At 44.0% G+C, this 25,183-nt stretch overlaps 1 protein-coding gene across 4 annotated transcripts in view; it reads right to left on the reverse strand.

The window, feature by feature from the left end:
• KCTD3 (potassium channel tetramerization domain containing 3) overlaps positions 1-6,463 on the reverse strand; it is a 57,213-nt gene extending 50,750 nt beyond the window's left edge. For 2 of the 4 annotated variants that reach the window (XM_030557509.1, XM_030557506.1), the window contains exon 1: positions 6,004-6,462. In XM_030557509.1, the coding sequence (XP_030413369.1) occupies positions 6,004-6,077 (74 nt within the window). In that variant the 5' untranslated portion in view covers positions 6,078-6,462. Of the gene's footprint in view, positions 1-6,003 lie in introns of all 4 variants that reach the window. The other 2 variants (XM_030557507.1, XM_030557508.1) reach the window with 2 other exon arrangements.
• Between the last annotated feature and the right edge of the window lie 18,720 nt (positions 6,464-25,183).

Below are 25,183 nucleotides of genomic sequence, written 5' to 3' on the forward strand. Positions count from 1 at the left end.
TTAGGATAGGTTGCCCATTTAGAGGTGAAAAAAAAAAGTTCATCAGAAAAGTATTTGAGTTACTTTCCAGATTGCACTTCTCATCGGCACTCCAGCTCATTCCTCCTGGTATTGCTGATGTCCAGTGATGTGTTCTATGTAGATGTCCCTCGACCACCTGATGGCATTGACACCATGAGTTGCCACATTAGCTGAGCTTAGCATTGACTGCCTCCACATTCTCTCGGCACTCACTCGTTACTGAGGTCCCGTGCGCCCAGGGCTCTGATGATCAGTGTGTGAGTTTCGATTTTCCAGCCCCTAGCTCTCAGAGTGTCAGACACAGGCGTGTATTTCTCCAGTTTCAAGCTCGGGCATCATGGAAGACTGGGGTCCTGTTTTCAAAGGGCACTGTGATGTCCACCATGAGGATCTTCCGGTTCTCATTGGTGATGACAATGTCTGGATGCAGTTGGCTGTCAGTTCCAGTATTACTTACTTAACTGTCCTAAAAACTAGTACTCACTGTTATTAGAGTTAATATGAGCATTAAAATTACTAAGAGTTTAATACAGATAATACACACGCAGAGCAAAAAATGTAAAAATAAAATCTAGACCTCATTTCTGGGACTGAGAAGTAGCAATTCCTAGTAAAGGTTATACACGCAATAATTTATATATCCAGTAACATGCAGCTAAGTGAGCAGCCATACCAGACATCTGCCCACATCAGATGTGGAAGTTGGGCAGACCAAAAACTGACTGCACCTTCAAACTTTCAAAAACTGTTATCTGCATCACTGCTATACTTCTTGAAGAATTACTGTATTTATAAAATGACTTTTTAATTTTGTGATTAAAGAAAATACAGAAAAATAAATGAGAACTGATATTCAAGCTATATTTCTTTTACGTATCAGTTATAAAACCATTGATTCAATCTATTGCCCTTGTGCAGCATCAATTATCCTATCTGACAGGGGCGGAGGAGGAAATAATAGTTGCAGGTCTACAGAATATGTTACAAGGCCTTGGTCAATAAGATTTTGACTTGCACAAAAATATTAACAGAATGGAAGAGGACACTTGAACTCATGGTCTGCTTACTCCCCAGTCTAGAGTACCTTACTGTAGGGTATTTGTTATAAAATCATAGAATATCAGGGTTGGAAGGGACCTCAGGAGATCACCTAGTCCAACCCCCTGCTCAAAGCAGGACCAATCCCCAGACAGATTTTTGCTCCAGATCCCTAAATGGCCCCCCTCAAGGATTAAACTCACAACCCTGGGTTTAGCAGGTCAATGCTGGGGGAAGGCTCACTCTCCTTTTTTGAGACTGCACACAATGCCTCTGGATTCTTCTTCCCATACAAAAAAACAGGTGTAAAGAAACATGAAGGAATGCAAGCGAAGGTGACTAAATGTGAAGTTAGCCATTTTCACGGGTAACATCTTGTAAAATTATCTTTCCAAAAGTTTTACAGTCTGATATTCAGGGCCATATTCAGCCATAAAGCTAGAGAATGCAACTCCAGTGACTTTAGAAGACTTGTGACAGAATTGAATTTGGCCCTTATATTGTAAAATAAGTTTTTGAATCAAATCACTTCTTTGCACAACACATGCAAGCATATTGAAGATAAGCTATATTAAAGAAAAACATTAAAGTGTAACTAAAAAGTATCTTGTAATTTAGGAAGGCTATTATAAATGGTAAACTTTTCAGTCTATAAGCAGTACTAATCAAATGTTTACCAATATACAATTTTCAGGGGGGGAAACCTTTATTGTATTTCCTGAGATACACATTAGTATGTTAAAAAGTCTTTCCTTATTTTTTACTGTGAGCTTGTTCAAGCTATTTATTAATATCTGAAATAATATACAGTGCAACATACAAACAGAAGTACACCCAATGATATGAATGTCCCAGTGCTGTATTCACTCTCAAGGAAGAGAGTTTCATGAAGTTTCCCTATCCTGGCTTACCAGCCCATTGTTATCTTGTCTCTTTTACCCTGCACAGTTAGTCTGTTGCTAATTCCTGCTGTTTACATATACATCCCTTTCCACATCTACTGTCAAAAACCCTCTGTGCATTGATAATCTCCTTGCCTCAAAAACTGTAACCTCCTTCTTTCTGGCCTTACCAATATACAGCTCATTCACCTCTAGCCTATCTTACAACTTTTCACAAGTCGTTTCACTGACTCCAAATCCCTATCTTAAAACTTTTCATGTTTTTATCCCAAGACCACACAGCGTGGTGACATGATGCATACCATATCATCCTAACCCTTCTAAATCTTAGGTTGTGTATTCCTTCCTCCCTCTACATCCTATTTTGCTATGCTCAATTTAGAATACAAGAAGGTAACTATCATGTTTTTACTCACTATGAAAAGCATCAAATTGCATCTATAGTGCTATACCAAAAAAATCAGTCTTTCCTATCTTCTTTAGGAAGCTGCCCGTAACTCATTCAGGAGCCCTTCTTCCTTTCAAAGAGACCTGACAAACACACTCTTCTTCAGATATTATTCATATTTCCATGCCTCTTTTTAAAAAAAGAATGCTGCACTGTACTAAATAAGGTGGATTCCCTAGCAAATGCAAAATTAAATGTTGGAAAGAAGAAAGGAAAAGATATAGACAAGCAATAGCTTGGCCAAGGCACATATACCTGAGTAAGATATGGACAAATTACTTTATTCTCCCCCAGGTCCATTCCCTCTTTCTGAGGCTGTCTACACTACAGTTTATGTCAGCATAATTTATGTCACTCGGGGTGTAAATAAATCACTCCTGAGTGACATAAGTGCCGGTGTGGACAGCGCTACGCTGGCAGGAGAGTTTCTCCCACCAACGAGCTCTCTCCCATCAGCTTAGAGCAGCTACATTAGAGAGCTTACAGCGATGAAGCTGCATTGGTGCTGTAAACTCTCTAGTGTAACCATGCCCTGAGACACTTATTCTGCACACAAAAAACACAAGGCTAATGATCGTACCATGATATTTTAGAAAACTCCACAACTGCAAATATACTTATCTACTTTGAAAAAATTTATTTTCATTGCTTTAATCTTTCTGCTGTAGTGTTAGCACTTAACATAAACATCACTCTTCTACTTTCCTATTTACAAGCCATTATACTGTATATTCTGCTAATACAATACATAATTGTCAGGTATGTAAGGGAAAATGCACAATTTTGTAGGGGTTAAAAAAATTACAAACTCAATCTGTACAGGATTCTCAAGTTTACCATCCAAAATTTATATAAGGCATTATCCACATGGCTTTGGAAGGGCATTTGCTACAGTGACAAAGCAGCAATAAATTTACAGAAATACAATAAAATACAGAAAATAAAGATAGGTGTTTGGGGTATGAGAAACAATACAGTTAGAACCGCTGAAGTTGTAAATTTAGCAATATCCACTTTTTCTAGAAACATGTAATTGCAAACCTGGACTACGAAAAACTATGGAGACAAAGTAAAGTGAAGGTCAGAGTGGTTTCTTTTGTAAACCAGGGAATCTAAAGAAATTCCTACTCTAAATCTGTTACCAAATTAGCAATTCAATAACTTTTAGTCTGAAGAAGCGTATTTCTCCCTCAACATGTCTCCTGCTTATACTTCTCTGTGATTTTCATAATCATTTGCTAAATATGTTTCAAAAAGTGATCTGCAGTTTTGGGACTTTTAAGTGACTTACTCCTAAAACCTGTACAAATAGGTCACTGTATAACTGCAGAATAGTGAAGGTTTCTCAAGGTACACACAGCCAACTCTGGTTTGGGTTATACTTACACAATATAAATTTTAACCAATGCTGTAAATTGGCCCTGAGGACACTTTCAGATATCAGCTTTGCCTACTAATTTTAAGGTGTCACGTATGGAGGAGTTTCAGTAAATCAGAGTTATAGTATAATCAGAGGCCTGTGTATTCTGAGATTCTGCAACATTTGCTACAGAAGGTAAGTTTGCTGTACAAATGTACTACAAAATATCAGCTTTAAGTTTTTAGCAAGTCATGTTTCTAGACCATATGGCCGCAAAGATAACCTTGAAAACGCGAAGTAAGTGGAAATTAACGCAATGCTGTCTTTGTGAATCTGCAGACAACTTGAAACTATTGCTCCAAGAGGTATGAATTACATTCATTTCAATGAAGTGTTCTCTTCCTTATTGTCTATTTTGCTGCTTATCATTTTAGCAAAAACATTCAGCTAACATATTTACCCCATATTCTGAAAGCTGCCCCAATTTTTCCCTAACAAATTTTCAAAACTTCCAAGTCCATCCCCCCAGCTCTATACGCACAATTTACAATGCAGTTATATATTTTTAATACAAAATGCTTCCTCATATCAGATACTGAAAGTAGAAGAGCAGCAAAAAATAAGGTGAAATTAATATCAAAACAACAATACAGTGTAACTATACTTGCATTATTCATTTTCATAATTCATAAAAACCTCCATTTTAATACATCGGAGGCTGACACAGATGTTCCAGACTTTCTACTAGATTGCTAGAGAATCCAAGGCCTTGTAGTACAGTATACAAAGGCTTGGAAGGATCAGATCTTTAATCACAAAATGTTGATTTCACCATACATACAAACCAATACAAATATTTCCATTAAACCAAAATGTAAAGATAGGCAAAATAAGAAAAATGCTGCTTGAGAACATATTATGAGATTAATTTAAGGATATTTGCTTTGTATATTTTGCATGTGATATTGACAATTTGTGCTTCAACAGTTACAAATATAACTTTTTCAATCTCAACATCTGCTGTCATGAAAATGCTATTGTCTGACACCACCTCATAATTTCCTGCAACTGTAAAAATTTAAATAAATAAAAACTGGAAAAATATTTAATACCCATATTTTGCACAACAGCAAACATATTGATAGAAATAAAAAAATGCTTAAAATAATCATGGATATTTGTCAAAATTATAACAAATATCAATTCCATTCTCCAACACTTAATTATAGGGAGCTCTGACCAGAACATTCCAACCCCTTAAATATGTTTTATTCCAAAAGATTCAAATGCCATTCACAGACATAAATATGATAAATTACTGTAACCATTTTAAAATACCTAGGAACAGTAGACAGTCCTTGGGACTGAGAGAGAGGATAGAGTTACAACATCTGCTTTCCCCCTGGATAGTCCTCATTTTGACTCATTTGCAACATGTTAGATGGGCCCAAATGTTCTTTATCACTCACTCAGTTCCATCAAAAACACAACCTAGGCAAAGCTACCTGCAACATGGCAAAACTTGAGTACACCCCCACAATGAGTTCCCTTTGCAATGTGATTCCAAATATCAGGATCAAAATGCAGTGACACCTGGGCTCAGCAGCTTCGGGACAAGTCCTATCAGCAGGAAACCAGGGCAAGACTGGGACACAGGCAGACCAGAACACAGAATAATGCAACAAGTCCCAGGTGAACTAGGTCACGATGACATAACTAAACAGATCCTGTCCCTGGGACACCTGAGGGAGATGCATTATCCGCCTAGCCCTGCACCTCAGACTAGGGCTCTTCTCCCATTAAACACCCCTGCCCCACACCCAACTTGCACTACCTTCCCCGAAACTTTGGTCCCCAGCTCCCTATCACTGGGTATTCCCTCTGCCTTACGCCCCCATCGACCCTACACCAATTCACACTGTCCTCTCCTAGACCCCACTGCCCATTGCTGGGGCTCCCCCACTCCAGCTCTCATCGCCCACCCCCAGACCTACTGCCCATTGCTGTCCCCTCCCAGCTCTCACTGCCCACTCCCAGACCCCGCTGCCCATTGCTGTCCCCTCCCCAGCTCTCATTGCCCACCCCCACACCCCGCTGCACATTGCTAAGGCTCCCCCCCACACCACCCTCCCCTAGACCCGTTCCCAGCCCCTGGATCCGCCCCCCCATGCCAGCTCGGACCCCTCACTCCCCCATGGGATCCCATCCCCGCAGCGAGCCCCGACCCCGCTCACCTGGTGCCCCCTACATTCAGCTGGATGATCTCCCCGCTTCCCGCGCCGGCGAAGCCCCCGCCGTTCCCCGCCATCTTCCCCGCCGCCGCCGGCAGCTCCGGGCAGCGCCCGCCGCCACCTTCCACCGCAGCCGGAGCCCACGGAACCAGCTGGAGGCGGCAGCTGGGGGAACGTGCAGCGGGGCTGCCCCGGGCGTGGGCCAGCGCGGGAGAAACCGGGTCCCGAGAAACTGCGGCCCGCGGACTCAGGCCAGCAAAGGCCGCGCCGCCTCCCCACTCCCTGGCCGGAGCCGGGCGGAAAGTGCCATGGCAACGCGCAGCACCTGGAGGAGGGGGCCCGGCAGGGGACAAAATACCCTTGAGTTCTTCGCGAAACGAGCACGCGAGGGGAGGGAGAGCTGCGAGAACGCCATAGGCGGAAGGGTTCGAAAGCGTCCATTCACACACAGCACCATTCCTTCAGTAGCAGAGTGCGCAGACATGTCAATGGGGAATACGCACGTGGCAGTTCCCCCAAAGTAGGGGACTATCCCCACACGCCCAAACTGAGGAATCCTCCCTCTTTTCCTCTCTCGCCAAACAGGCAAAACTCCTCTCTCTATTAATCCATTCTAAATATTTTGCCCCTGATTCACCAGTGTTGCTGTTGCCAGCAGTGGAGTTATATCAGCATAAAACTGGGCTAAAGGCAGTGGTGAATCAGGCCCTTTATTCCAAGTTCTGAAAGTGTTTGAGGGTTTTAATGATTATGAAGACTACAAAAACACCTGCACAGGACAAGTAGGGGAAATGGAGACTGTCAAGCTGGGAAGTTATATTTGCTTAATGTGTGGATCATTAGTAACAGGCACATTCTTAAAAAGCTGCCCAATTAATTGTGCTCAATTTTTGAGAGGCCATTAACATTAAATGACTGCATTTCTCTTTCCCCCCCTCCCCTTCCGTTATATCCACAGAGAACATGACACCAGAATTGCAAAGGAGGAAATTCAAAACCTGGATTCTGTACGACAACCGTTTTCTCTACTAAAAAAATTGAGACAAAGTTTGAACATGACCAAGCTACTGAAAGCTGCTACTGCTAGGGAAACATTCTTATGGTACATATTACTACTAAGCTTTAAGGCCAGCAGCGTGAAATTAAAAGCCAGCCATGGCATTGGCCCTTAGCTACCTGAGAGATCACCTCACTCCACAGACATCAAAAGCTAGATTCCATCAGAACCACCTTAACCAACAGATGGAGACTTGTGTGTCCAAAAGACATGACTCTCTCAGGAGCTGGACCTAGACTATAGAACTCATTCCTGCAAGAGAGAAGAGCAATCAGAGACCTCAGGATTCAGAACTACGTACATAACTCAGTTTTCCCACCTCCATTGTGCTCACAGTCTATTTTCACTTGGAAGTGATGGGATGGGGAAAAAAGGTGGGGTGGGGAATTCTGCTTCCTTTTAAGCTTCTCCTGAAGGCAAAGGAGGGAAAGCTAGAGAGGAATTTTCCTTTGTTGTCATTCTTTTAATTATTTGGGGACCACTAAAGGTCACATAAGTACAGAAGGAAAGAGAGGCAGTAAAGACAACTCAGTATGAGAAGATTAGCAGCATAGTTCAGGTTAAAGGATAATTTGTACTGTCCTTTCTTCAATGAAACATCTTGGCCATAAAGAGATTAATATTACTAAGTGGGCTCAGGGGTGGCAAAATATATGATATCCTTCAACTCTGAATCCACAGTGCAATTTAATGAGGAAATCAGTCTATTACAGAATGTAATGGAAATTTGACCAAGAATAAATGACTGTATACGTAGGTAGGAGAGGAAGTCATAACATTGTGGTTTGAAGGAGTGAGTGTATGCTGCCAGCTTTGTGATCAAGTCTTACAGCCAAGTAAGGTTTTACTGTTTTCAGAGGGTAAGAATTTACAAATATGGGCTTTTTTCAACTAGGTGAAATTTGACAAGATACATAGGTCTTGGGCCAGGGACCAGCACCATTTAAACTCAGTATTGCCATTCTGCAAGGGCAGAGTGGACATCAGGGTCATAGCCTCACAGTGGAATCTCTGCAGCTCTTTTATGCTGTGCAAGGGGGGGATAACGACTAGTCTCCAATAGGTCAATACCAAGAGAATCACTGGAGGTGGGCTGGTGGCAGAACTATTGAATCTTCACTCACATGGATTCAGTGGCTCAAAAGCCTTTAGTGGTATGAAGAGGGGTGGTAACTGCCATTTCAATTCATATGCTGAAAAATTATCTACAAAGAGGGGCCTACCTAGTTATGGGATAGATTCCATCCTCCCAGTCCCCATGGAGTTCCCCAAACTAATATATTTACTGTGAATGTCACCCTGTGACACACACGCTCATTGGTACCAATTGGCAAAGGATTCAATATTGTATAATGACAACTCGTATCAGGCCTAACAAATTCATTACAGCTAGCACACTGCCTTCATAGTATTTATCAAGAAAGTGATGTGAGATCTTAAATGCAAAATAAGATCACACAGGTCATGAATATCATTGTGAAATGTATGGATCGACACTTGTAAGGAGTTATGTATATATACTGGAAAATATGTCTTAAATCTGACTCAAAGCAGGGTTGACAAACAGGTTTTTGTCAATGGGATGTATATTCATCTGTTTGCCTTGGTTCACATCAGGGGTGCTGGAACAATTTTTATAGTGGGGCCGGGGGTGTTGATGATAGAAATCATGTATTTGGTGTTTGTTATTATTGCTTCAAGCCGGGGGGTGCAGCAATACCCCTAGCTCCAGCACCACTGGTTCACATGTAAAATGAGCATTGTAAACCAACATCATGGAAGCTCCATTTGAATACAAAATCAACACGAAGGCAGCACATTAGGCCCACGTCCAGACTAACCCGTGGCATCGGCGGGTTAAAATCGATTGCTCGGGGATCGATATATCGCATCTAGTCTGGACGCGGTGTATCAATCCCCGAGCACGCTTACATTGATTCCGGAACTCCATCAACCCGAACGGAGTTCCGGAATCGACACGGAGAGCCGCGGACATCGATGCCGCGCCGTCCAGACTGGTGAGTACCTCGATTTTAGAAATTCGACTTCAGCTACGTTATTCCCGTAGCTGAAGTTGCGTATCTAAAATCGATTTTAATACCTAGTCTGGACGTGGCCATAGAAATAAATCTGGGTGTGGGAGGAGTCATCCTAACTCTGGAACCAACAATGAATTTTGGGGATATGAGTAAAAGGCAAAAGGACACCTTTTCATCCTTTACTGAGAAAGCAAAAAGGACAGTGTTTTTTTTTCATTTGTGAAAGAGGAATCCCAGCCATGTTGGTTGAAGACACTGGAAGATTTCTTTAGGTGAGAAACTACTTTAGACAGAGCGTTAGCCTGTTAAAGTTTAGACTCAAGGACATGTCTTATACTTTTGTTTTAAAGGTAACAATTTCTGTTTCAATTATTATCCTTACTCACTATCTCTTAAATCTTAACCTGTGATGATAAATGTATGATTGTTTTCATTATAAATATATCTCAGTGCTGTGATATTATAAAAGAGTTGATCCTCAGTTGAATCAAACAAGCTTGTGTGTACAGTGACCTCTTGGGGATAGCAACAAACCTGGTAATTTCTGTGAGCATCCAGTGGTTAAGGGCTGGACACTGCAGGGAGTGCTTGGAGGGAATACTCTGTGCCTTCTTAGTAGTCTACACACAGAGAGCTATGGCTGTAAGGCAGTGCTTATGTTGCCAGAGGCTATTGTTTTCAGGGAGCTGATCTACAGCAGACACAGATGAAACTGCTTCACACTAATGGCAGGTAGTGGGGAGGTGCCTCACAACCCTGGGGACCCTTCAGGAGAGTCACATACAAGTCATAATCCTAGCAGAACCATTTTTATTAACATTGGTAGAACACTTTCATTTTAAAGGGGTATCAAAGAAAACTGTTGTGAAGAGTAGTCTACTTAGAAGTTTTAGATCCAAGAGGGGACGACAGTTCCCCTAACCCTTTGTTACATAATCAGTGTTTAAGGTTTGCTAAACAAATGTGAAAAGATTCAACATTGCATCAGTCTACTGTCAGAAAAACCACAACTATGGTTTTGAGGTTACCAAAGATTGATGCTAATGGCTTTTTTCCAGTGCTTTTATAGAGAAACTTTCCACAAGTGTACTACATGCATAACTTTGTGGTAAACACTAAAATTTGCATATCAGAGGAGTAGCCGTGTTAGTCTGGATCTGTAAAAGCAGCAAAGAATCCTGTGGCATCTTATAGACTAAGAGATGCTTTGCAGCATGAGCTTTCGTGGGTGAATACATCTGATGAAGTGCATGCATCTGATGAAGTGGGTATTCACCCACGAAAGCTCATGCTCCAAAGCGTCTGTTAGTCTATAAGGTGCCACAGGATTCTTTGCTGCTTTTACTAAAATTTGCATAATCTTACCATTAGTTTTGTCATTATTTCTAAGAACTATTCAAACTTCTTGGACCTGTTGAAAGGGAGAAAGTCAACTTCGAAGTTAACTTAAAAGCCATTCTTCTGCCTATCTTTGGTACAAGTTGCACCTAAGACTATTACATCTGAAACAAAAAAAATCTGCTGGTCTTTTTTTCAAGTTATTTTGTACCCTTGACAGCACTTTGTTTATAGTCAGTTTCACTATTTTCCTTGGATAGTCCAACAGCACATATATTCCTCCTCTCACCTGGAGTTGCCATCTGTCTGTCATCCCCATGCAGAACCGACACCCCAATTGTTTCTCCCTGTTAATCATTCAGGTCTCTTACACAGTAACCTTGGAGAGAGAAACATTTTAAAAATAGGAAGATGTAATTGTAAAACCACCCAAATCGCATGGGGACTCAGGGGCAGGTGTACTACCTAAATCCACTGTAACTCATTTTTTAATTAGACTGGACTCCAAGTAGACAGTGTTCTTTTAACATTTTTAAGCACTTATTCTCAAAGCAGAGATGTTTTCTTACTTTTTTATGCTCAGTTTTGTCACCACAAAAGAACTCTATTGCTACTCCCTTTTTTCCCCATAGTTTTAGAAAAATAACTGAAGGCTGCAGTGATCAGAGTAGCACTGGCATCACTCTTTATGGTGAAATTCCCTTTGGGGAGTTCCTCTCACATCAAGGAGAGGGTTTCATGTTAGTCTTCCTCCAAATTCCTGAGATCCTCGGAAATCCACGGGAGGTGAAGCTAGCTGTTGCTGAGACTCTGTGCTGTACAAACTCGCGAGGTCTGAGGTCTCTTCCATGAAGCAAAATTCCCCGTGAAGCAGAATACCTTTCAGCATTCCTCTGGGAGCTGTGAGGCTTGCTCCAATGCAGAGCTGTGGCTAACTGCCACAATTTAGCCCACAATAAATAGCACAAGGAATACAGTATTGTATTTTTCAGTTTCATATTTAACCCTTTGTTGTAAAATTTCTCTGAAGCTGCTGCTGAGTGTTGAAGAAGCTAGGGAGACTTATCATAGAATTTGATCCTAACTTGCATAGATTACACGAGCCATTGAACATATCAAAAGAACAGTGTGTGTTTATGATGTATGATTTTTTTTAGTGTCCTTATGAATTGAAAAGGCTCCTTATATTTCTCTAATTATTCTATTTTTGAGGGGGGTGGATTCTTATAAACAACAAGTGATTAGGAATATAAATTCTAAGGATAAATGGTCAGATCTGTAAGCAGAGTCAGGATGAGCTCTACCCTGACATCTGGTGGTGAATTATGGGAAGTGTGGAAAGAATTTCAGGAATTGTGAATTCTCAGATATTTGCATGGGCACGCCCAGCATAGCCCAATGCAGCCTGGGATGGTTATTCTGACAGCTCTGGGATCCCCAATTTCTTTATTATTCGGGCAGGATAAATAAAGTGTTATCACCTGACTATGTGAATGATGAACTACGAGACTGCTTTATGAAAGAGATGTCTCAATATAACTTAAGTGACACTTGCTAAACCAGGGACATGAGTTCCAATACCCAGTGAGTTGAGAGAGGTTGGGGATTGGTGTGTACGCATCTGGTGGTACAGGCCCTTTTGTGGGCCTGGAACACTGATTGCACAGTATCCTCTCTCCACTGTAAAAGAGTAGAGCTAATTAGGAGTCCATCTAGAGACTGCTGAGCTGAGTTCATGTTGGGCCGCTGGTGCACCAGCACTAGGGCTCCCCTACTAAGAGCTGAAATCACTGAGTGCTGTGTTAACTAGTGGGGGAGCCTGAAGACCTATTGTTAAGTGGCTGGCAGAGCAGAGCAGTTTGCAGCATGTTAGAGCAGCCCAAGAACAGTGAGTGGAGTCAAGCAGTTTGCAGGGATGGCTGGAGGAGCGGCACAGCTGGTGTAGTGGAGCTGGTTGTCGTGAAGGCTGCAGCAGAACTCCACGGAGAGGTGGAGCAGTTGGCCCTGGCCCACATAAGATGCCCCTTAACACCTTGTGTGGACTTCCCCCCCCCCATTTCCACCCAGACTGGGGCGGGGGGTAAAACTCTGCAGATAAACTTTTGAATTCTGGGGTGGCACTGACCAGAGACTTTTGGGTTGTTGGACTTTGGGGTGATTGGGCTTAAGACCCTAAGGGCGAAAGGACATTGCCAAATATACTTGGAGGTGGGTTTTTGCTTATGGTCTGTGTTATAATCCTGTTTGTAGTGTTTCTCCAATGGGATGCCGCATTGTTTCCTTCCTTTATTAAAAGGATTTTGCTACACTCAGACTCTGTGCTTCCCCTCCATGCAAGAGGGGAAGCATTGCCTCCTAGGGACGCCCAGGGGTGTGTGATATGTAAGTGTCCCAGGTCACTGGGTGGGGGCTCGAGCCGGTTATGCATTGTGTTATTGAAACGGAACCCCTGGATACAGAACCCGGCCCTTGTTGCTGCCAACTCAGAGGGGTAGAAGGGTTACAGATTATTCTTAGTTCATTTTTGAGGGAGGGCAGGAAAACTCTGAAAATCGCCTGCAATTCACTGACAGATAGAGAGAGTCTTGAATCTCAGTATCAGAGAGGTAGCCATGTTAGTCTGGATCTGTAAAAAGCAACAGAGAGTCCTGTGGCACCTTTAAGACTAACAGATGTATTGGAGCATAAGCTTTCGTGGGTGAATACCCACTTCATCAGACACATGTAATGGAAATTTCCAGAGGCTGGTATACATATGCAGGCAAGAATCAGTCTGGAGATAACAAGGTTAGTTCAATCAGGGAGGGTGAGGTCCTCTGCTAGCAGTTGAGGTGTGAACACCAAGGGAGGAGAAACTGCTTTTGTAGTTGGCTAGCCAGTCACAGTCTTTGTTTAATCCTTATATAATGATGTCAAATTGGCAAATGAACTGAAGCTCAGCAGTTTCTCTTTGGAGTCTAGTCCTGAAGTTTTTTTGCTGCAAGATGGCTACCCTTACATCTGCTATAGTGTGGTTGAAAGGACAGTCTGGACCTATACATAGAATGCTTCCGCCGATGTGCACAGGCAGAAAAATTGTGGAAAAACAAAATTGCTTGCCTCGTAACCTAAGTCATGCAGAACACAATGCCATCCACAGCCTCAGAAACAACCCTGACATTATAATCAAAGAAGCTGATCAAGGAGGTGCTGTTGTCATCATGAACAGGTCTGACTATCAAAAGAAGGCTGCCAGACAACTCTCCAATACCAAATTCTTTAGGCCACTTTCCTCAGATCCCACTGAGGAATATACTAAAACTGCACCATCTACTCAGGACACTCCCTACACTAATCCATGTAGAAATCAATATACCCTTAGAGCCCCGACCGGGGTTATTCTATCTACTACCCAAGATCCACAAACCTGGAAATCCTGGACGCCTCATCATCTCTAGAATTGGCACAGTCACTGAAGGACTATCTGGATATGTGGACTCTCTGCTAAGACCCACTCCCAGCACTCCCAGCTATCTCCGTGACATCACTGATTTCCTGAGAAAACTACAATGCATTGGTGATCTCCCAGAAAACACCATCCTAGCCACCATGGATGTGGAGGCTCTCTACACAAACATCTCACACACAGATGGAATACAAGCTGTCAGGAACAGTATCCCTGATGATGACACAGCACAACTTGTTGCTGAGCTCTGTGACTTTATCCTCACACACAATTATTTCAAATTTGGTGACAATATATATCTCCAGATCAGTGGCACCGCTATGGGCACCCGCATGGTCTCACAATATGCCAACATTTTTATGGCCGACCTGGAACAACGCTTCCTCAGCTCTCGTCCACACACATCCCTTCTCTACCTATGCTACATTGATGACATCTTCATCATCTGGACCCATAGGAAGGAAACTCTGGAAGAATTCCACCATGATTTCGACAGCTTCCCCCCCACCATCAACCTCAGCTGGACCAATCTACACGGGAGGTCCACTTCCTAGACACCACAGTACAAATAAGTGATGGTCACGTTAATACCACCCTATACCGAAAACCCACCGACCGCTATGCCTACCTTCATGCATCCAACTTCCACCCCGGACACACCACACGATCCATTGTCTACAGCCAAGCACTGAGGTACAACCGCATCTGCTCCAACCTCTCAGACAGAGACCAACACCTACAAGATCTTCACCAAGCATTCTCAAAACTATGATATCCGCACAAGGAAATAAGGAAACAAATCAACAGAGCCAGACGTGTACCCAGAAGCCTCCTGCTGTAAGACAAGCCCAAGAAAGAAACCAACTGAACTCCACTGGTCATCACCTACAGTCCTCAATTTAAACCTCTCCAACGCATCATCAGTGATCTACAACCCATCCTGGACAATGATCCCTCACTTTCACAGACCCTGGGAGGCAGGCCAGTCCTCGCCCACAGACAACCCGCCAACCTTAAGCATATTCTCACCACCAACCACACACTGCACCATAACAACTCTAACTTAGGAACCAATCCATGCAATCAACCATCAGCAACACCATCACAGGACCTAACCAGATCAGCTACAACATTACCGGTTCATTCACTTGCATGTCCATCAATGTTATATATGCCATCATGTGCCAGCAATGCCCCTTTGCTATGTACATTAGCCAAACTGGACAGTCACTATGTAAAAGGATCAATGGACACAAGTCAGATATCAGGAATGGCAATATACAGAAACCTGTAGGAGAACACTTCAACCTCCCTGGACACAGAATAGCAGATTGTAAAGATAGCCATCTTACAGCAAAAACAATTCAGGACCAGACTCCAAAGAGAAACTGCTGAGCTTCAGTTCATTTGCAAATTTGACACCATCAGATCAGGATTAAACAAAGACTGTCAATGGCTAGCCAACTACAAAAGCAGTTTCTCTTCCCTTGGTGTTCACACCTCAACTGCTAGCAGAGGACCTCACCCTCCCTGATTGAACTAACCTCGTTATCTCCAGACTGATTCTTGCCTGCATATGTATACCTGCCTCTGGAAATTTCCATTACATGCGTCTGACGAAGTGGGTATTCACCCACGAAAGCTTATGCTCCAATACATCTGTTAGTCTTAAAGGTGCCACAGGACTCTCTGTTGCTTGAATCTCGGTGGCATTATCTTTCACTGTTCCAGAAGAAGTCCTTATACATGACCTCCACATAGTTGGGTATCATAGTGTTCAGGGCATAGCTGGGAGGAGGAAGGATAAGACTTGAGAGAAAGCCACTCTCATCAATATTATTGCTTACAAACCTGTACACATATTCCAACAGAAGACAGCGATGATGCTTCCAGCAAATCTTAAGTCGATGACTGCTTCGTGTTCTCACACAATGTACACAAAATGTTTTTGGCCCAGGGGCATGGCCAATAAGATAATAGTACCCAAAAAAGTCATGCTGCCTTAACGGTTTGGAAAGTGCAGTGCACGTAGAGAAACTGGATCTCCACAGGAATGTACCAGTCTTTTAAAGATGCCTCAAGATGCATGGATTTTTATATCAACCTTGGGACATCTGAAAATTAACAATTAACAAGCTACTTAGAGTCAATTGGACTTTTGCTCTCGTAAGCCACACAGAAACGTCTGAAAATCCAACCCACTGTAAATACAGTATCAATTAATTTTCTAACTGTTGGACTTTAAAACCAGGAAACAGAGTAGAGATCCTATCTTAAGAAAATCAGTTGTTGTAGTCTGTGGCAACTGCAGTTCTAGAACTTGCCCACTAGGTGACTCTATTGGTCTGAAAGTGGGACTCCAATATGTAACTCCTGTTTAACCTGATCATGTTAAATGCATTTTCAAGATTCTACCTGATACAATATATAATGATTACAATACACAATTTACAGTTCCTCCAATAATAAATGTCAAGTCTCATTAGAAACATAAATTTCACATCAGAATTATACAATATTAATATGCAAAGGAAACATAGTCATTTATACAATCTTTTTATTAATTCATAGTGAATAAAAGTAAAATACAACATAAAATATTTACCTGTCAAATAGGGATCCTATATGGCTCAATGCAAACATAATTGGGCACATCAGAATTAAATATACATGTGTTTGGTAATGAACATGCAGTATTTAGGAATCTGCGAAGCCAGTGAATCAATATTAATTACTCTCTATATAGTGACATAGCCATAGATACAAGACTGACTTCATAATTTGATTCCAGCTATTTTTTCTCTAGTTCAGATATTGTAAAGGGAGTAGAAATACAGTTTTGTAATGTACCATCAATATAAGCATATATGTGGGCTTGAAAGGATTATGTTTTTATTGGTAAAAGTCACTAAACAACTATTTTACCACACACACGAAACAATATTTCATTAATAATAATAAAAATTTACAGACAGAGAACTCGAAAACTTATTAGAGTTTGATTTATGGATATTTACTTTGTATATTTTGACATGCATATCAATATTTAAAACCATTCATGTTTTAATGGTTATAAAGATTTAGCTTTTTCAATCTCAATGTCTACTTTTATTAAATAATTATTGTTTGGCCCTGCCTTTTGTCTAGCATCCCCTCCTAATTTCGCTCAACTATTAAAATTTAAATCAATAAAAATTGAAAACAAGCTTAAAGCACAGAACTGCACAACTGTGAAAATTTAAAATCAAAATCAGAAGACATTTTTAAGAATAAACACCAGTATTAGCTGTTGACATGATAAAAAATAGAACTCCAATTCTGCCAAGCCTTCATATAATTCTGGTTTTATAAATTCAGATCTTCAGTTCAAGGAGCAATATTTTGTAGGCTTTGTTAGGCTGACCCCTTAATGCCTACATTATGTTCACTAGTGTGGTCACACAAAGACATCCCCAACAGCCATTAAGTTTGAATGAGCATCCAAGCTTCTCAAACTACAAGAGTAGAGATAAATTGTTCCTTGTTGACTTGCTTATTAAAGACTTTTTCACTAAGCTATCAGGCAAGATCCATGGATACAGCTGAGGAGCACACACTGCAGATCAGAGTGAAGTATGGAAAGGCTGCATAAAGTTCACCTTTGCATTCCCCAATTTTGGACTGCTTTGAGCTGGTTCTGTCTAGGTGTAAATTAGACAACCCAAGGGCCGTTTTAAGTTATACTAGCTGGTGGGATCCCAAGAAGCCAAACTGACAAGTAGGGATTAGCACAGAATGGAAGTTCTGGCTCTATACCTTTCATCTAGCCATGCCGCATGCTCTACAACGGATCTACATCACTATTGTACTGAGGTGGTCCTTCTGGGGCTGGTTACATTAGCTCTGTAGTCTGAATGAACAAGCAGTGCAATACAATATGGTTGCACAGCAACTGAGGATCTGTCCACTAGTTTTACTTCATTTAAAGATCTAACATATGACACAAGCTTTGCTATTCCTGTCATCTGCCATATAATATTTTTAATAAATTTTGGAAATTGGTAAAAATTACATTCCAAAGATGATACTCTGCAGACCTCTTTGGGTTAAATTATTATAATGCTTTATTTTATGGGTTTACTTTTTAAGAAACAAAATGAATATGCTGTAACAACTCCTTTAGTGACTCCTTGGGGCTGAGAAAAGGTACAAATGTTCCCCAGGTGTGCTGGAACCAAGATTGTCCTGCCCCTTCCCAGCACCCTGAATCCTTGCAGAGGGTCTTGTCTCTAATGATTACAGATGGGGTTTCTGTTCTCAACTATTGACATCTGAGAAAGATCCTCTAACCCCTCTCTCCAAGAGACATACTCTTGTCTCCAAGACCAGTGAGGTGGCAGAACGCATACTGGTTTATGCCATATACTGCACAATTTCTGGCCAGCCTTGAACTCTCCAGTTCCCTGATGAATGTTCTGGACAAGGATTACAGAGCCAGCTGTCATTCTGGTAGGTGTAGCCCCAGGTTCCATAATCCTGACCCATGGTCTTCCTCCGCTGGCAGGCTCTGAGCAAGGCCTGCCCAGAGAACATGGAGCTCTAGATCCTGTTGACAGCATCCCCCCAGCACAGACAAATTCCAACACATCTTGGAGGTGAGCAGAATGGGGTGGTACAACTTAGCCCTGGGGACTCCTAGAAAGAAGAGACTGGAAAATCCATGTTTCTATGGGATCCTTCTGAGTATGCATTTGTGATATAAACTTACTGGGTGACATTGGGGATAACTCACTTCCCCTTTTGGCATCAGTCTTCTCCACTATCAAATCTACCCTGGGGGAAGAAGGACATAAGCCCTGACAATCACCTTCACCTGTGAGTGTCTAGCCCTGGAAGCCTAAACCAACTGGACTATCTGTCCCATCACCTAAACTGCCCTGTCTTTTCCTCCTAGGGCCTTGTCCTAAGGGCTCAGCCTGGCCCCTTCCCGGCTTGTCCCTCACCTTTAAAGGACTATCCAAGCCCTTCCCATACCTGCTCCCCTTGGGGTCTCTCTCCTGGCTGAGCACTGTCTGCCTTTATATCTGTCAGCAGACCTGGGTCCTAGTCACATGCTGCATCTTGTCACGTGACCCCCGGGGTGAAAGTAACTTACAGGACTTACCGGTACTGCTGGAGTCCTGAGGGGGGCGTGGGCTCATCTGGAAAAGGTGTGGCCTCTCCCAGAAGAGGCGTGGCCTCTCAAGATTTAAAGGCCCTGCGGCACCAGCTGTGGCTGGGAGATCCAGGGCCTTTAAATCAACTCGGGGATCCCAGCTGAGGAAGTGGCTGGGAGCCCTCCGGGGCTCAGGGGCAAATTAAAGACCTCAGGGCTCTGGCCACCGGGGGGAACCCTGAGCTTTGCGGGGCTGGGGCAAGGATTTAAAGGGCCCAGAGCTCCTGCCACTGAGGGGAACCCTGAGCCCTTTAAATCCTGGCCCCAGCCTGGCCTCCAGAGCCGCGGCTGGGATTCAAAGGGCTCTGGGCTGCCCGCAGCCGCGGGGAGCTTTGAGCCCTTTAAATCCCGGCCCCTGCCCAGCCGCCAGAGCCGTGGACGGGATTCAAAGGGCTCTGGACTGGAGCTTTGAGCTCTTTAAATCCCGGCCCCTGCCTGGTCGCCAGAGCCGTGGCCAGGATTCAAAGGGTTCTGGGCTGCCCTTTCAATCCCCCGCTGTGGAAGCCAGTGCGGTCCAGCATGGCCTACTGGTTCTTGCCGGTACGCCGGACCTGACCGGCCCGGACTGGACCGGCTTACTCTCAGCTCTGCGTGACCCCCCACATAGAGTGACCTGATTTTATAGGGACAGTCCCGATTTTGGGGTCTTTTTCTCATATAGGCACCTATTACCCCCCACCTCCTGTCCTGATTTTTGACACTTGCTATCTGATCAGCTTACTCCCACACTTATTCCCTAGGGAGCTGCATAACCTGGGCTAGGTGCAGTTGAGCTCCAATCCCTTTCCTGGCTATCTCATCCTGGGACAGGTTGAAACTGGAAACCTGTGGGCTAACAGTAACTGTTTGCTCTCAAAGGTGCTGAAGACACAATGGAAAAGGAAATCCTTTGGCCTGGATTTAAATTATTCCAACTGAAAGTGAATGAGAGAAAATAGGTCCAGAGTTATCTTCCTGGCAGCATAAAATTTATAGACTGATAGATGTTAAGGTCAGAAAGAATCATTATGTGCATTTAGTCGCACCTCCTGTATAATTCAGGCCCTAGAATGTCACCAAGTGGTTCCTTCGGCCAACCATAACATGTGACTGAGCCAGAGCATATCTTTTGGAATGACATCAACATGCATTAGAGCCAGCTGGTTAACAGAAAATCTTTCTTCTGCAGTGACGTGGGGTTAAGGGACACGGAGGAAAAGACATGGAGGCTGTGACTAAAGTAAGAGCAGCGAGGCCAGAAAAACTGGGGCTAGGTCCCAGAACTGACTATCAGAAGACCTGCCATTTTCTATTCCTGGCTTTCGGACCATGAGCAAGTCTCTTCACCTCTGGGTGCCACCATTTTCCCAACTATCAAATAGAGCTAATCAATGTTTTGTTTGTTCTCCCCATTTTACAGGGTGGGAAACTGAGACACAGTTGGGACCTGTCTACACTACAGGTCTGTAGTGCATTTGTAAGCTGATGATCCCCACATGTTGTTCAGAGCCTATGGACAACACATCTCCTAAAAGTGTGTTTGTTCTGTGCTTATCTCCTGTGTACCAGCGGGGCTGGATGGCCTTTTCTCACTGTGGGTACTAAAGGTCTGAACAAGCTCTCAAGGACAATTTTTTAAAAATAATGTTTATCAATTAATTGGGAAAAAACATACAATCACTGCTGATAAGATTGATAGGTCACAAAATAGTGGCAGAGTGGTAATTACTGATGAGGAGAGGGCAGTGATATAGAGCAATCTGGCTCATTCGGCAAGTTGGACTCATTCAAAGAAAACAAATTTGACCAGAGCCAAATGCAAGGTCCTATACCTAGCAACAAGGCATGCCAGCCACACCTCCAGAATGGGGAAGTGTATCCACGAAAGCAGTGACTCTGAAAAGGATTTAACGGCCATAGTGGAGAAGCAACTCAGCATGAGCTCCCAGTGTGATGCTGTGGTGAACAGGGCTAAAGGCATCCTTAGAAGTAGAAGCAGGGTCATGAGTAGGATAGGGAGGTGACACAGCATCAGTGAGACTGATATTGGAATATGGCATCTGGTTTTGGTGTCCTCATTTGAGAAAGATGTTGAGAAATTAGAGCTGGGGCAGCAAAGAGCCACCAAATGTTCTGAGGGCTGGAGAAAAATACCTTTTAGTGAGCTATTGAAAGAGCTCAACCTGTTTAGCTTATCAAAAGATTGAAAGGTGACTTAATTGAAGTGTTGAAGTGCCTTAATGGAGAGAAAATATTTGCTATTAAAGAGCTCTTTAATCTAGCAGAGAAAGGCATAACAGGACCCAATGGCTGGAAGGTGAAAAGAGACAAATTCATATTAGATATAAGGCACAAATATTCAACAGCGAGGATGATTCACCACAGGAACAAGCTACCAAGGAAAGTGGTGAATTCTCCATTTCTTGATGTAATGTAATGAAGACTAGATGCCTTTCTGGAATGTGTTTGCCCCAAAATTAGCTATTGTGGTATACAAGAGGCCTGTGATATGCAGGGGGTCAGCTTAGATTCTCTAATGGTCTCTTCTGGCCATAAAGTCTACTAATTTCTGAAAAACTGAGTGTAGCATTGGGAGCAGCGTCTTATGTTTTACTGTCTAGCCAGCTGGCTTCCTAGAATGAACACTCATTGAGTGATCCACAGGGAGTAGCTCCACAGGGTGGAGTGATCCACAGGGAGTAGCTCAAACCTCCAAAGTGTCTGGCCAGCGGCAGGACATTAGCACTGCCAGTGCTTCTATATCGTGATACCAACTTTTCCCAACCTAGCTCTAAAAATTTCCCAAACCTGGTGAAAAATGCCCAGAGCTCTATCTCTGCCTCTGGGAGGTTTGTCGTCTCTTAGAACAGGAGTCAGGATTGGTGGCTTCTCTTTCTGGCTCTGCCACCGTCTTGTTGTGTAGGCCCTTGAGTAGGTAACTTACCTTCTCTGTACCTTAGGCTCCCCATCTGTCCAATGGGAACAGGGACAATTCTCAAACTCTTGGCAGTCATGAGCCTGGATGAGGCAAGGGGTGTTAAAGCCCTTTGTGAAGGAAAAAGGGGAGTTTCACGGTGTTTAGCACCAAGGAATTCTAAACTTTGCTAAAATGTCTAGTCTGTGGAAAAAAGAAATGGTCGGATCCAAATTTTAACCATTGTCTTTTTTAAAGCCCTTTCAGGGATGTGAGTCCCACTCTTTTAGGTACCTGGGGTTCTTTGGCAGGAGGAGAGAAGAGGTTCCTGCCTCCATTTTTGTGGCCTTAACAAACCAGGTGCTGTGTCCCAGTTCTTGTCTGAGATTCCCGAAAAAGAACATCTTCCCATACATTAACAAGACAGTACCTATCTTTAAAAGGGGAAAAAAAGAGATTGCTGGGACTTACAGACTAGCCAGCCTCACTTCCATAACTGGAAAGATACTGGAAAGATTGTTATTCAACGATCGTTCCAGACCAATCCTATTTCCTTCTTTGACAGGGTTACGGGCCTAGTGGAGGGGTGGAAACAGTAGATGTGGTCTATGTTGATGTTAATAAGGCTTTTGACATGGTCCCATAGGACATTCTCACAAACAAACTAAGGAAATGTGGCCTAGGGTGCAAGTAGTATAATGTGAGTGCACAGCTGGTTGAAAGTCCACACACACCAAGAGTCCTTCTCCGTGTTTGGCTGTCCAACTGAGAGGGTGTACCTAGGGGGTCCGGCAGGGATCAGTCCGGGGTCTGGTACTATTCAATATTTTCATTAATGATTTGGAAAATGAAGTGGAGACTATGCTTTTAAAATCTGCAGATGACACCAAGCACTTCGGAGCACAGGACTGGAATTCAAAACACCTTTTACAGATTGGAGAATTAGTCTTCTTGAGCCAAACTCCATGGCTGGGCCCCTCTCTATAGACTGGTCTGAAGTGAAACCCCAGAGCCAAACACTCCTCCTCCTGGGCAGTGCACTCGAACCTTTAATGGTCAGATGCTGCTTAGCACTATCAGAGCAGCTTTTGCTGGGGGATTCTCCCAGCACTTTCCAAATAGTGGGAAAGTATGAAATCCCCATTTGAATGCTGGGGACAGAGCCATAGAGGGGGGAGCAACTTGCCCAAAGTCCCACAGGTCAATAGAAAACCAGCAATGGAATCCAGGAGTCCTGACTCCCAATCCCCTGGTCCAGTCACTACAGCAGAGCACACGCCCTCTCAAAGGCAGGGCGACCGGACATGAAGGCCTCGTTGTAATTGCCAGCTGTGGGAGGGAGTGTGCAACAGTGGTCAGTGAAAGGGCGTGGAAACAAGGACTTCTGGGTCCCATCCATAGCTCTGACACTTGGTGTGACCCTGAGCTAGTAGCTTCCCCTCCCCAGGCCTGTTTCTCATCAATAGGTTTGGGGTTGCAGTCCCTAAAGCCCAGGGGGGTTGGGAGGCTCCGGGAAGGTGTGTAAAGTGCCAGGATGTCAGGATCGGGAGGCGCTGTCACCCCCGCACTAGGGCAGTGTTCTGCACCCCCTGCTGCTGGCTGAGTTTCTCCATCCCTTGACAATAAGACAGATTCTTGTTTTCACAGCCAGTCAATCGCCCAGTGTCATCACCCTGCCAGCTGGTTGGGCAGGGTAACTCCTCAGGTCACCACCCTCTCCAGCCTGCCTTGGGCTTGGAGGGTGAGAAGGAGGGGGAGGGAAACCTGGTGACCCTGAACATCCGCCATCCATCGCAACATCACCTAGAGCAAGTGAGTGACATTAGGGTTCCTCTGCGGCATCCTCTGTCTGTCTGGGGAGAGGCAGAAAGAAGGGAGGAGAATCTCTCCCAAAGGAGATTGGATTTGCAACCCTCCCTCAAGAACCCCTTGCTCTCAGACTGGGGAGGGGCTTTTCCAGAGCCATTTCCAATGTGTTTGGAAAGGTTCCAGCAATGGGGCTCCCAGCCCTTTCCTTGTGGGAGACTATTCCCCAGGCTGAGAGTCTCTGAGCTGGGCCAGACCCTGTGAGCTGCTGAGCATGGAAATCAATGGGAAACAAAGGGGCTCTGGGCTTGCTATGCCTAGGGACTTTGATGCGGGGAATGATTTCCAAGAAGAAGTCCGAACTCCTGGCTTCTGTTCCTTCTCTAGCCTTGTGGGGAGTGTGGCCTGAGACGGCAGGAGGGAGCTGCTTGTCCAAAGTAACCGATGGTCTTTGTGACTGACCCTAGTGTAACCCTTCTGCCCCTCGGAGTTGGCAGCAACAAGAGCTGGGTTCAGTATCCAGGGGTTCCATTTCAATAACACAATGCCAAACCAGCTCGAGCCCCCACCTAGTGACTTGGGAAAATTTTACACACACTCCTAGGTGCCTCAAAGAAGCAATACTTCCCCTCTCGCAAGCACAGAGTCTCGGTCTGGCAGAAAAGGTTTAATTACATGAGATAAACAACAAGCATTAAATTGGGAAAACACCTCAGTTAGAGTTCCTAGATCAAACCGTGAGCAAAGACCCACCCCAGGAAATTGGGCCGTGTCCTTTTCCCTGGGCTCTTGAGTCCAGCAACCCCCCAATCACCCACAATCCCAAAAGTCCCACAATCCAAAAGTCTCTGTCCTGGGTCAGTGCAGCCCCAAAGTTCAAGAGTCTATCTGCAGAGGGGCTGAAGGCATCACTGAGAGGGGGAGTGTGGGGCCCGATCTGCCCTGGGTCCCAGAGGTGGGAAGGGGGCACATTGCCTGGCCTTCCCCTGAGTGGCAGCAGGCGTCACCCTGTCCCCTTCTCTTCCCGGTGCAGGGACACCCAGGGACTCAGAGGACGAGGAGGAGGAATGGATGGACGTGGCCATAGAGGAGGCTGCTCTCAAGAACATCCAAGAGCAGCTCGAGAACCGAGAAAAGGTACAAACATTCCCCAGCTGTGCTGGAACTGAGATTGTCCAGCCCTTTCCCAGCACCCTGACCTCCTGCAGAGGCTCTTGTCTCTGATGATCCACCAACCCTAATGAGGACTTTTCTCTTCCATGATCTGGGACTCCCAAGATGGGGGTGTTTGTCACACACCAGCCAGGGACTACTCCCCTCACAGGCACTGTCCCAGTTCCTGATCCTGCTTGTGCAGGAGCTGTGAGTGATTTGGACAATGGGCAGGTCCCCACTATCCCCCATTCTGGGC

Source organism: Gopherus evgoodei, chromosome 3 (assembly GCF_007399415.2).
Source record: "Gopherus evgoodei ecotype Sinaloan lineage chromosome 3, rGopEvg1_v1.p, whole genome shotgun sequence".
NCBI classification, from domain to species: Eukaryota; Metazoa; Chordata; order Testudines; family Testudinidae; genus Gopherus; species Gopherus evgoodei.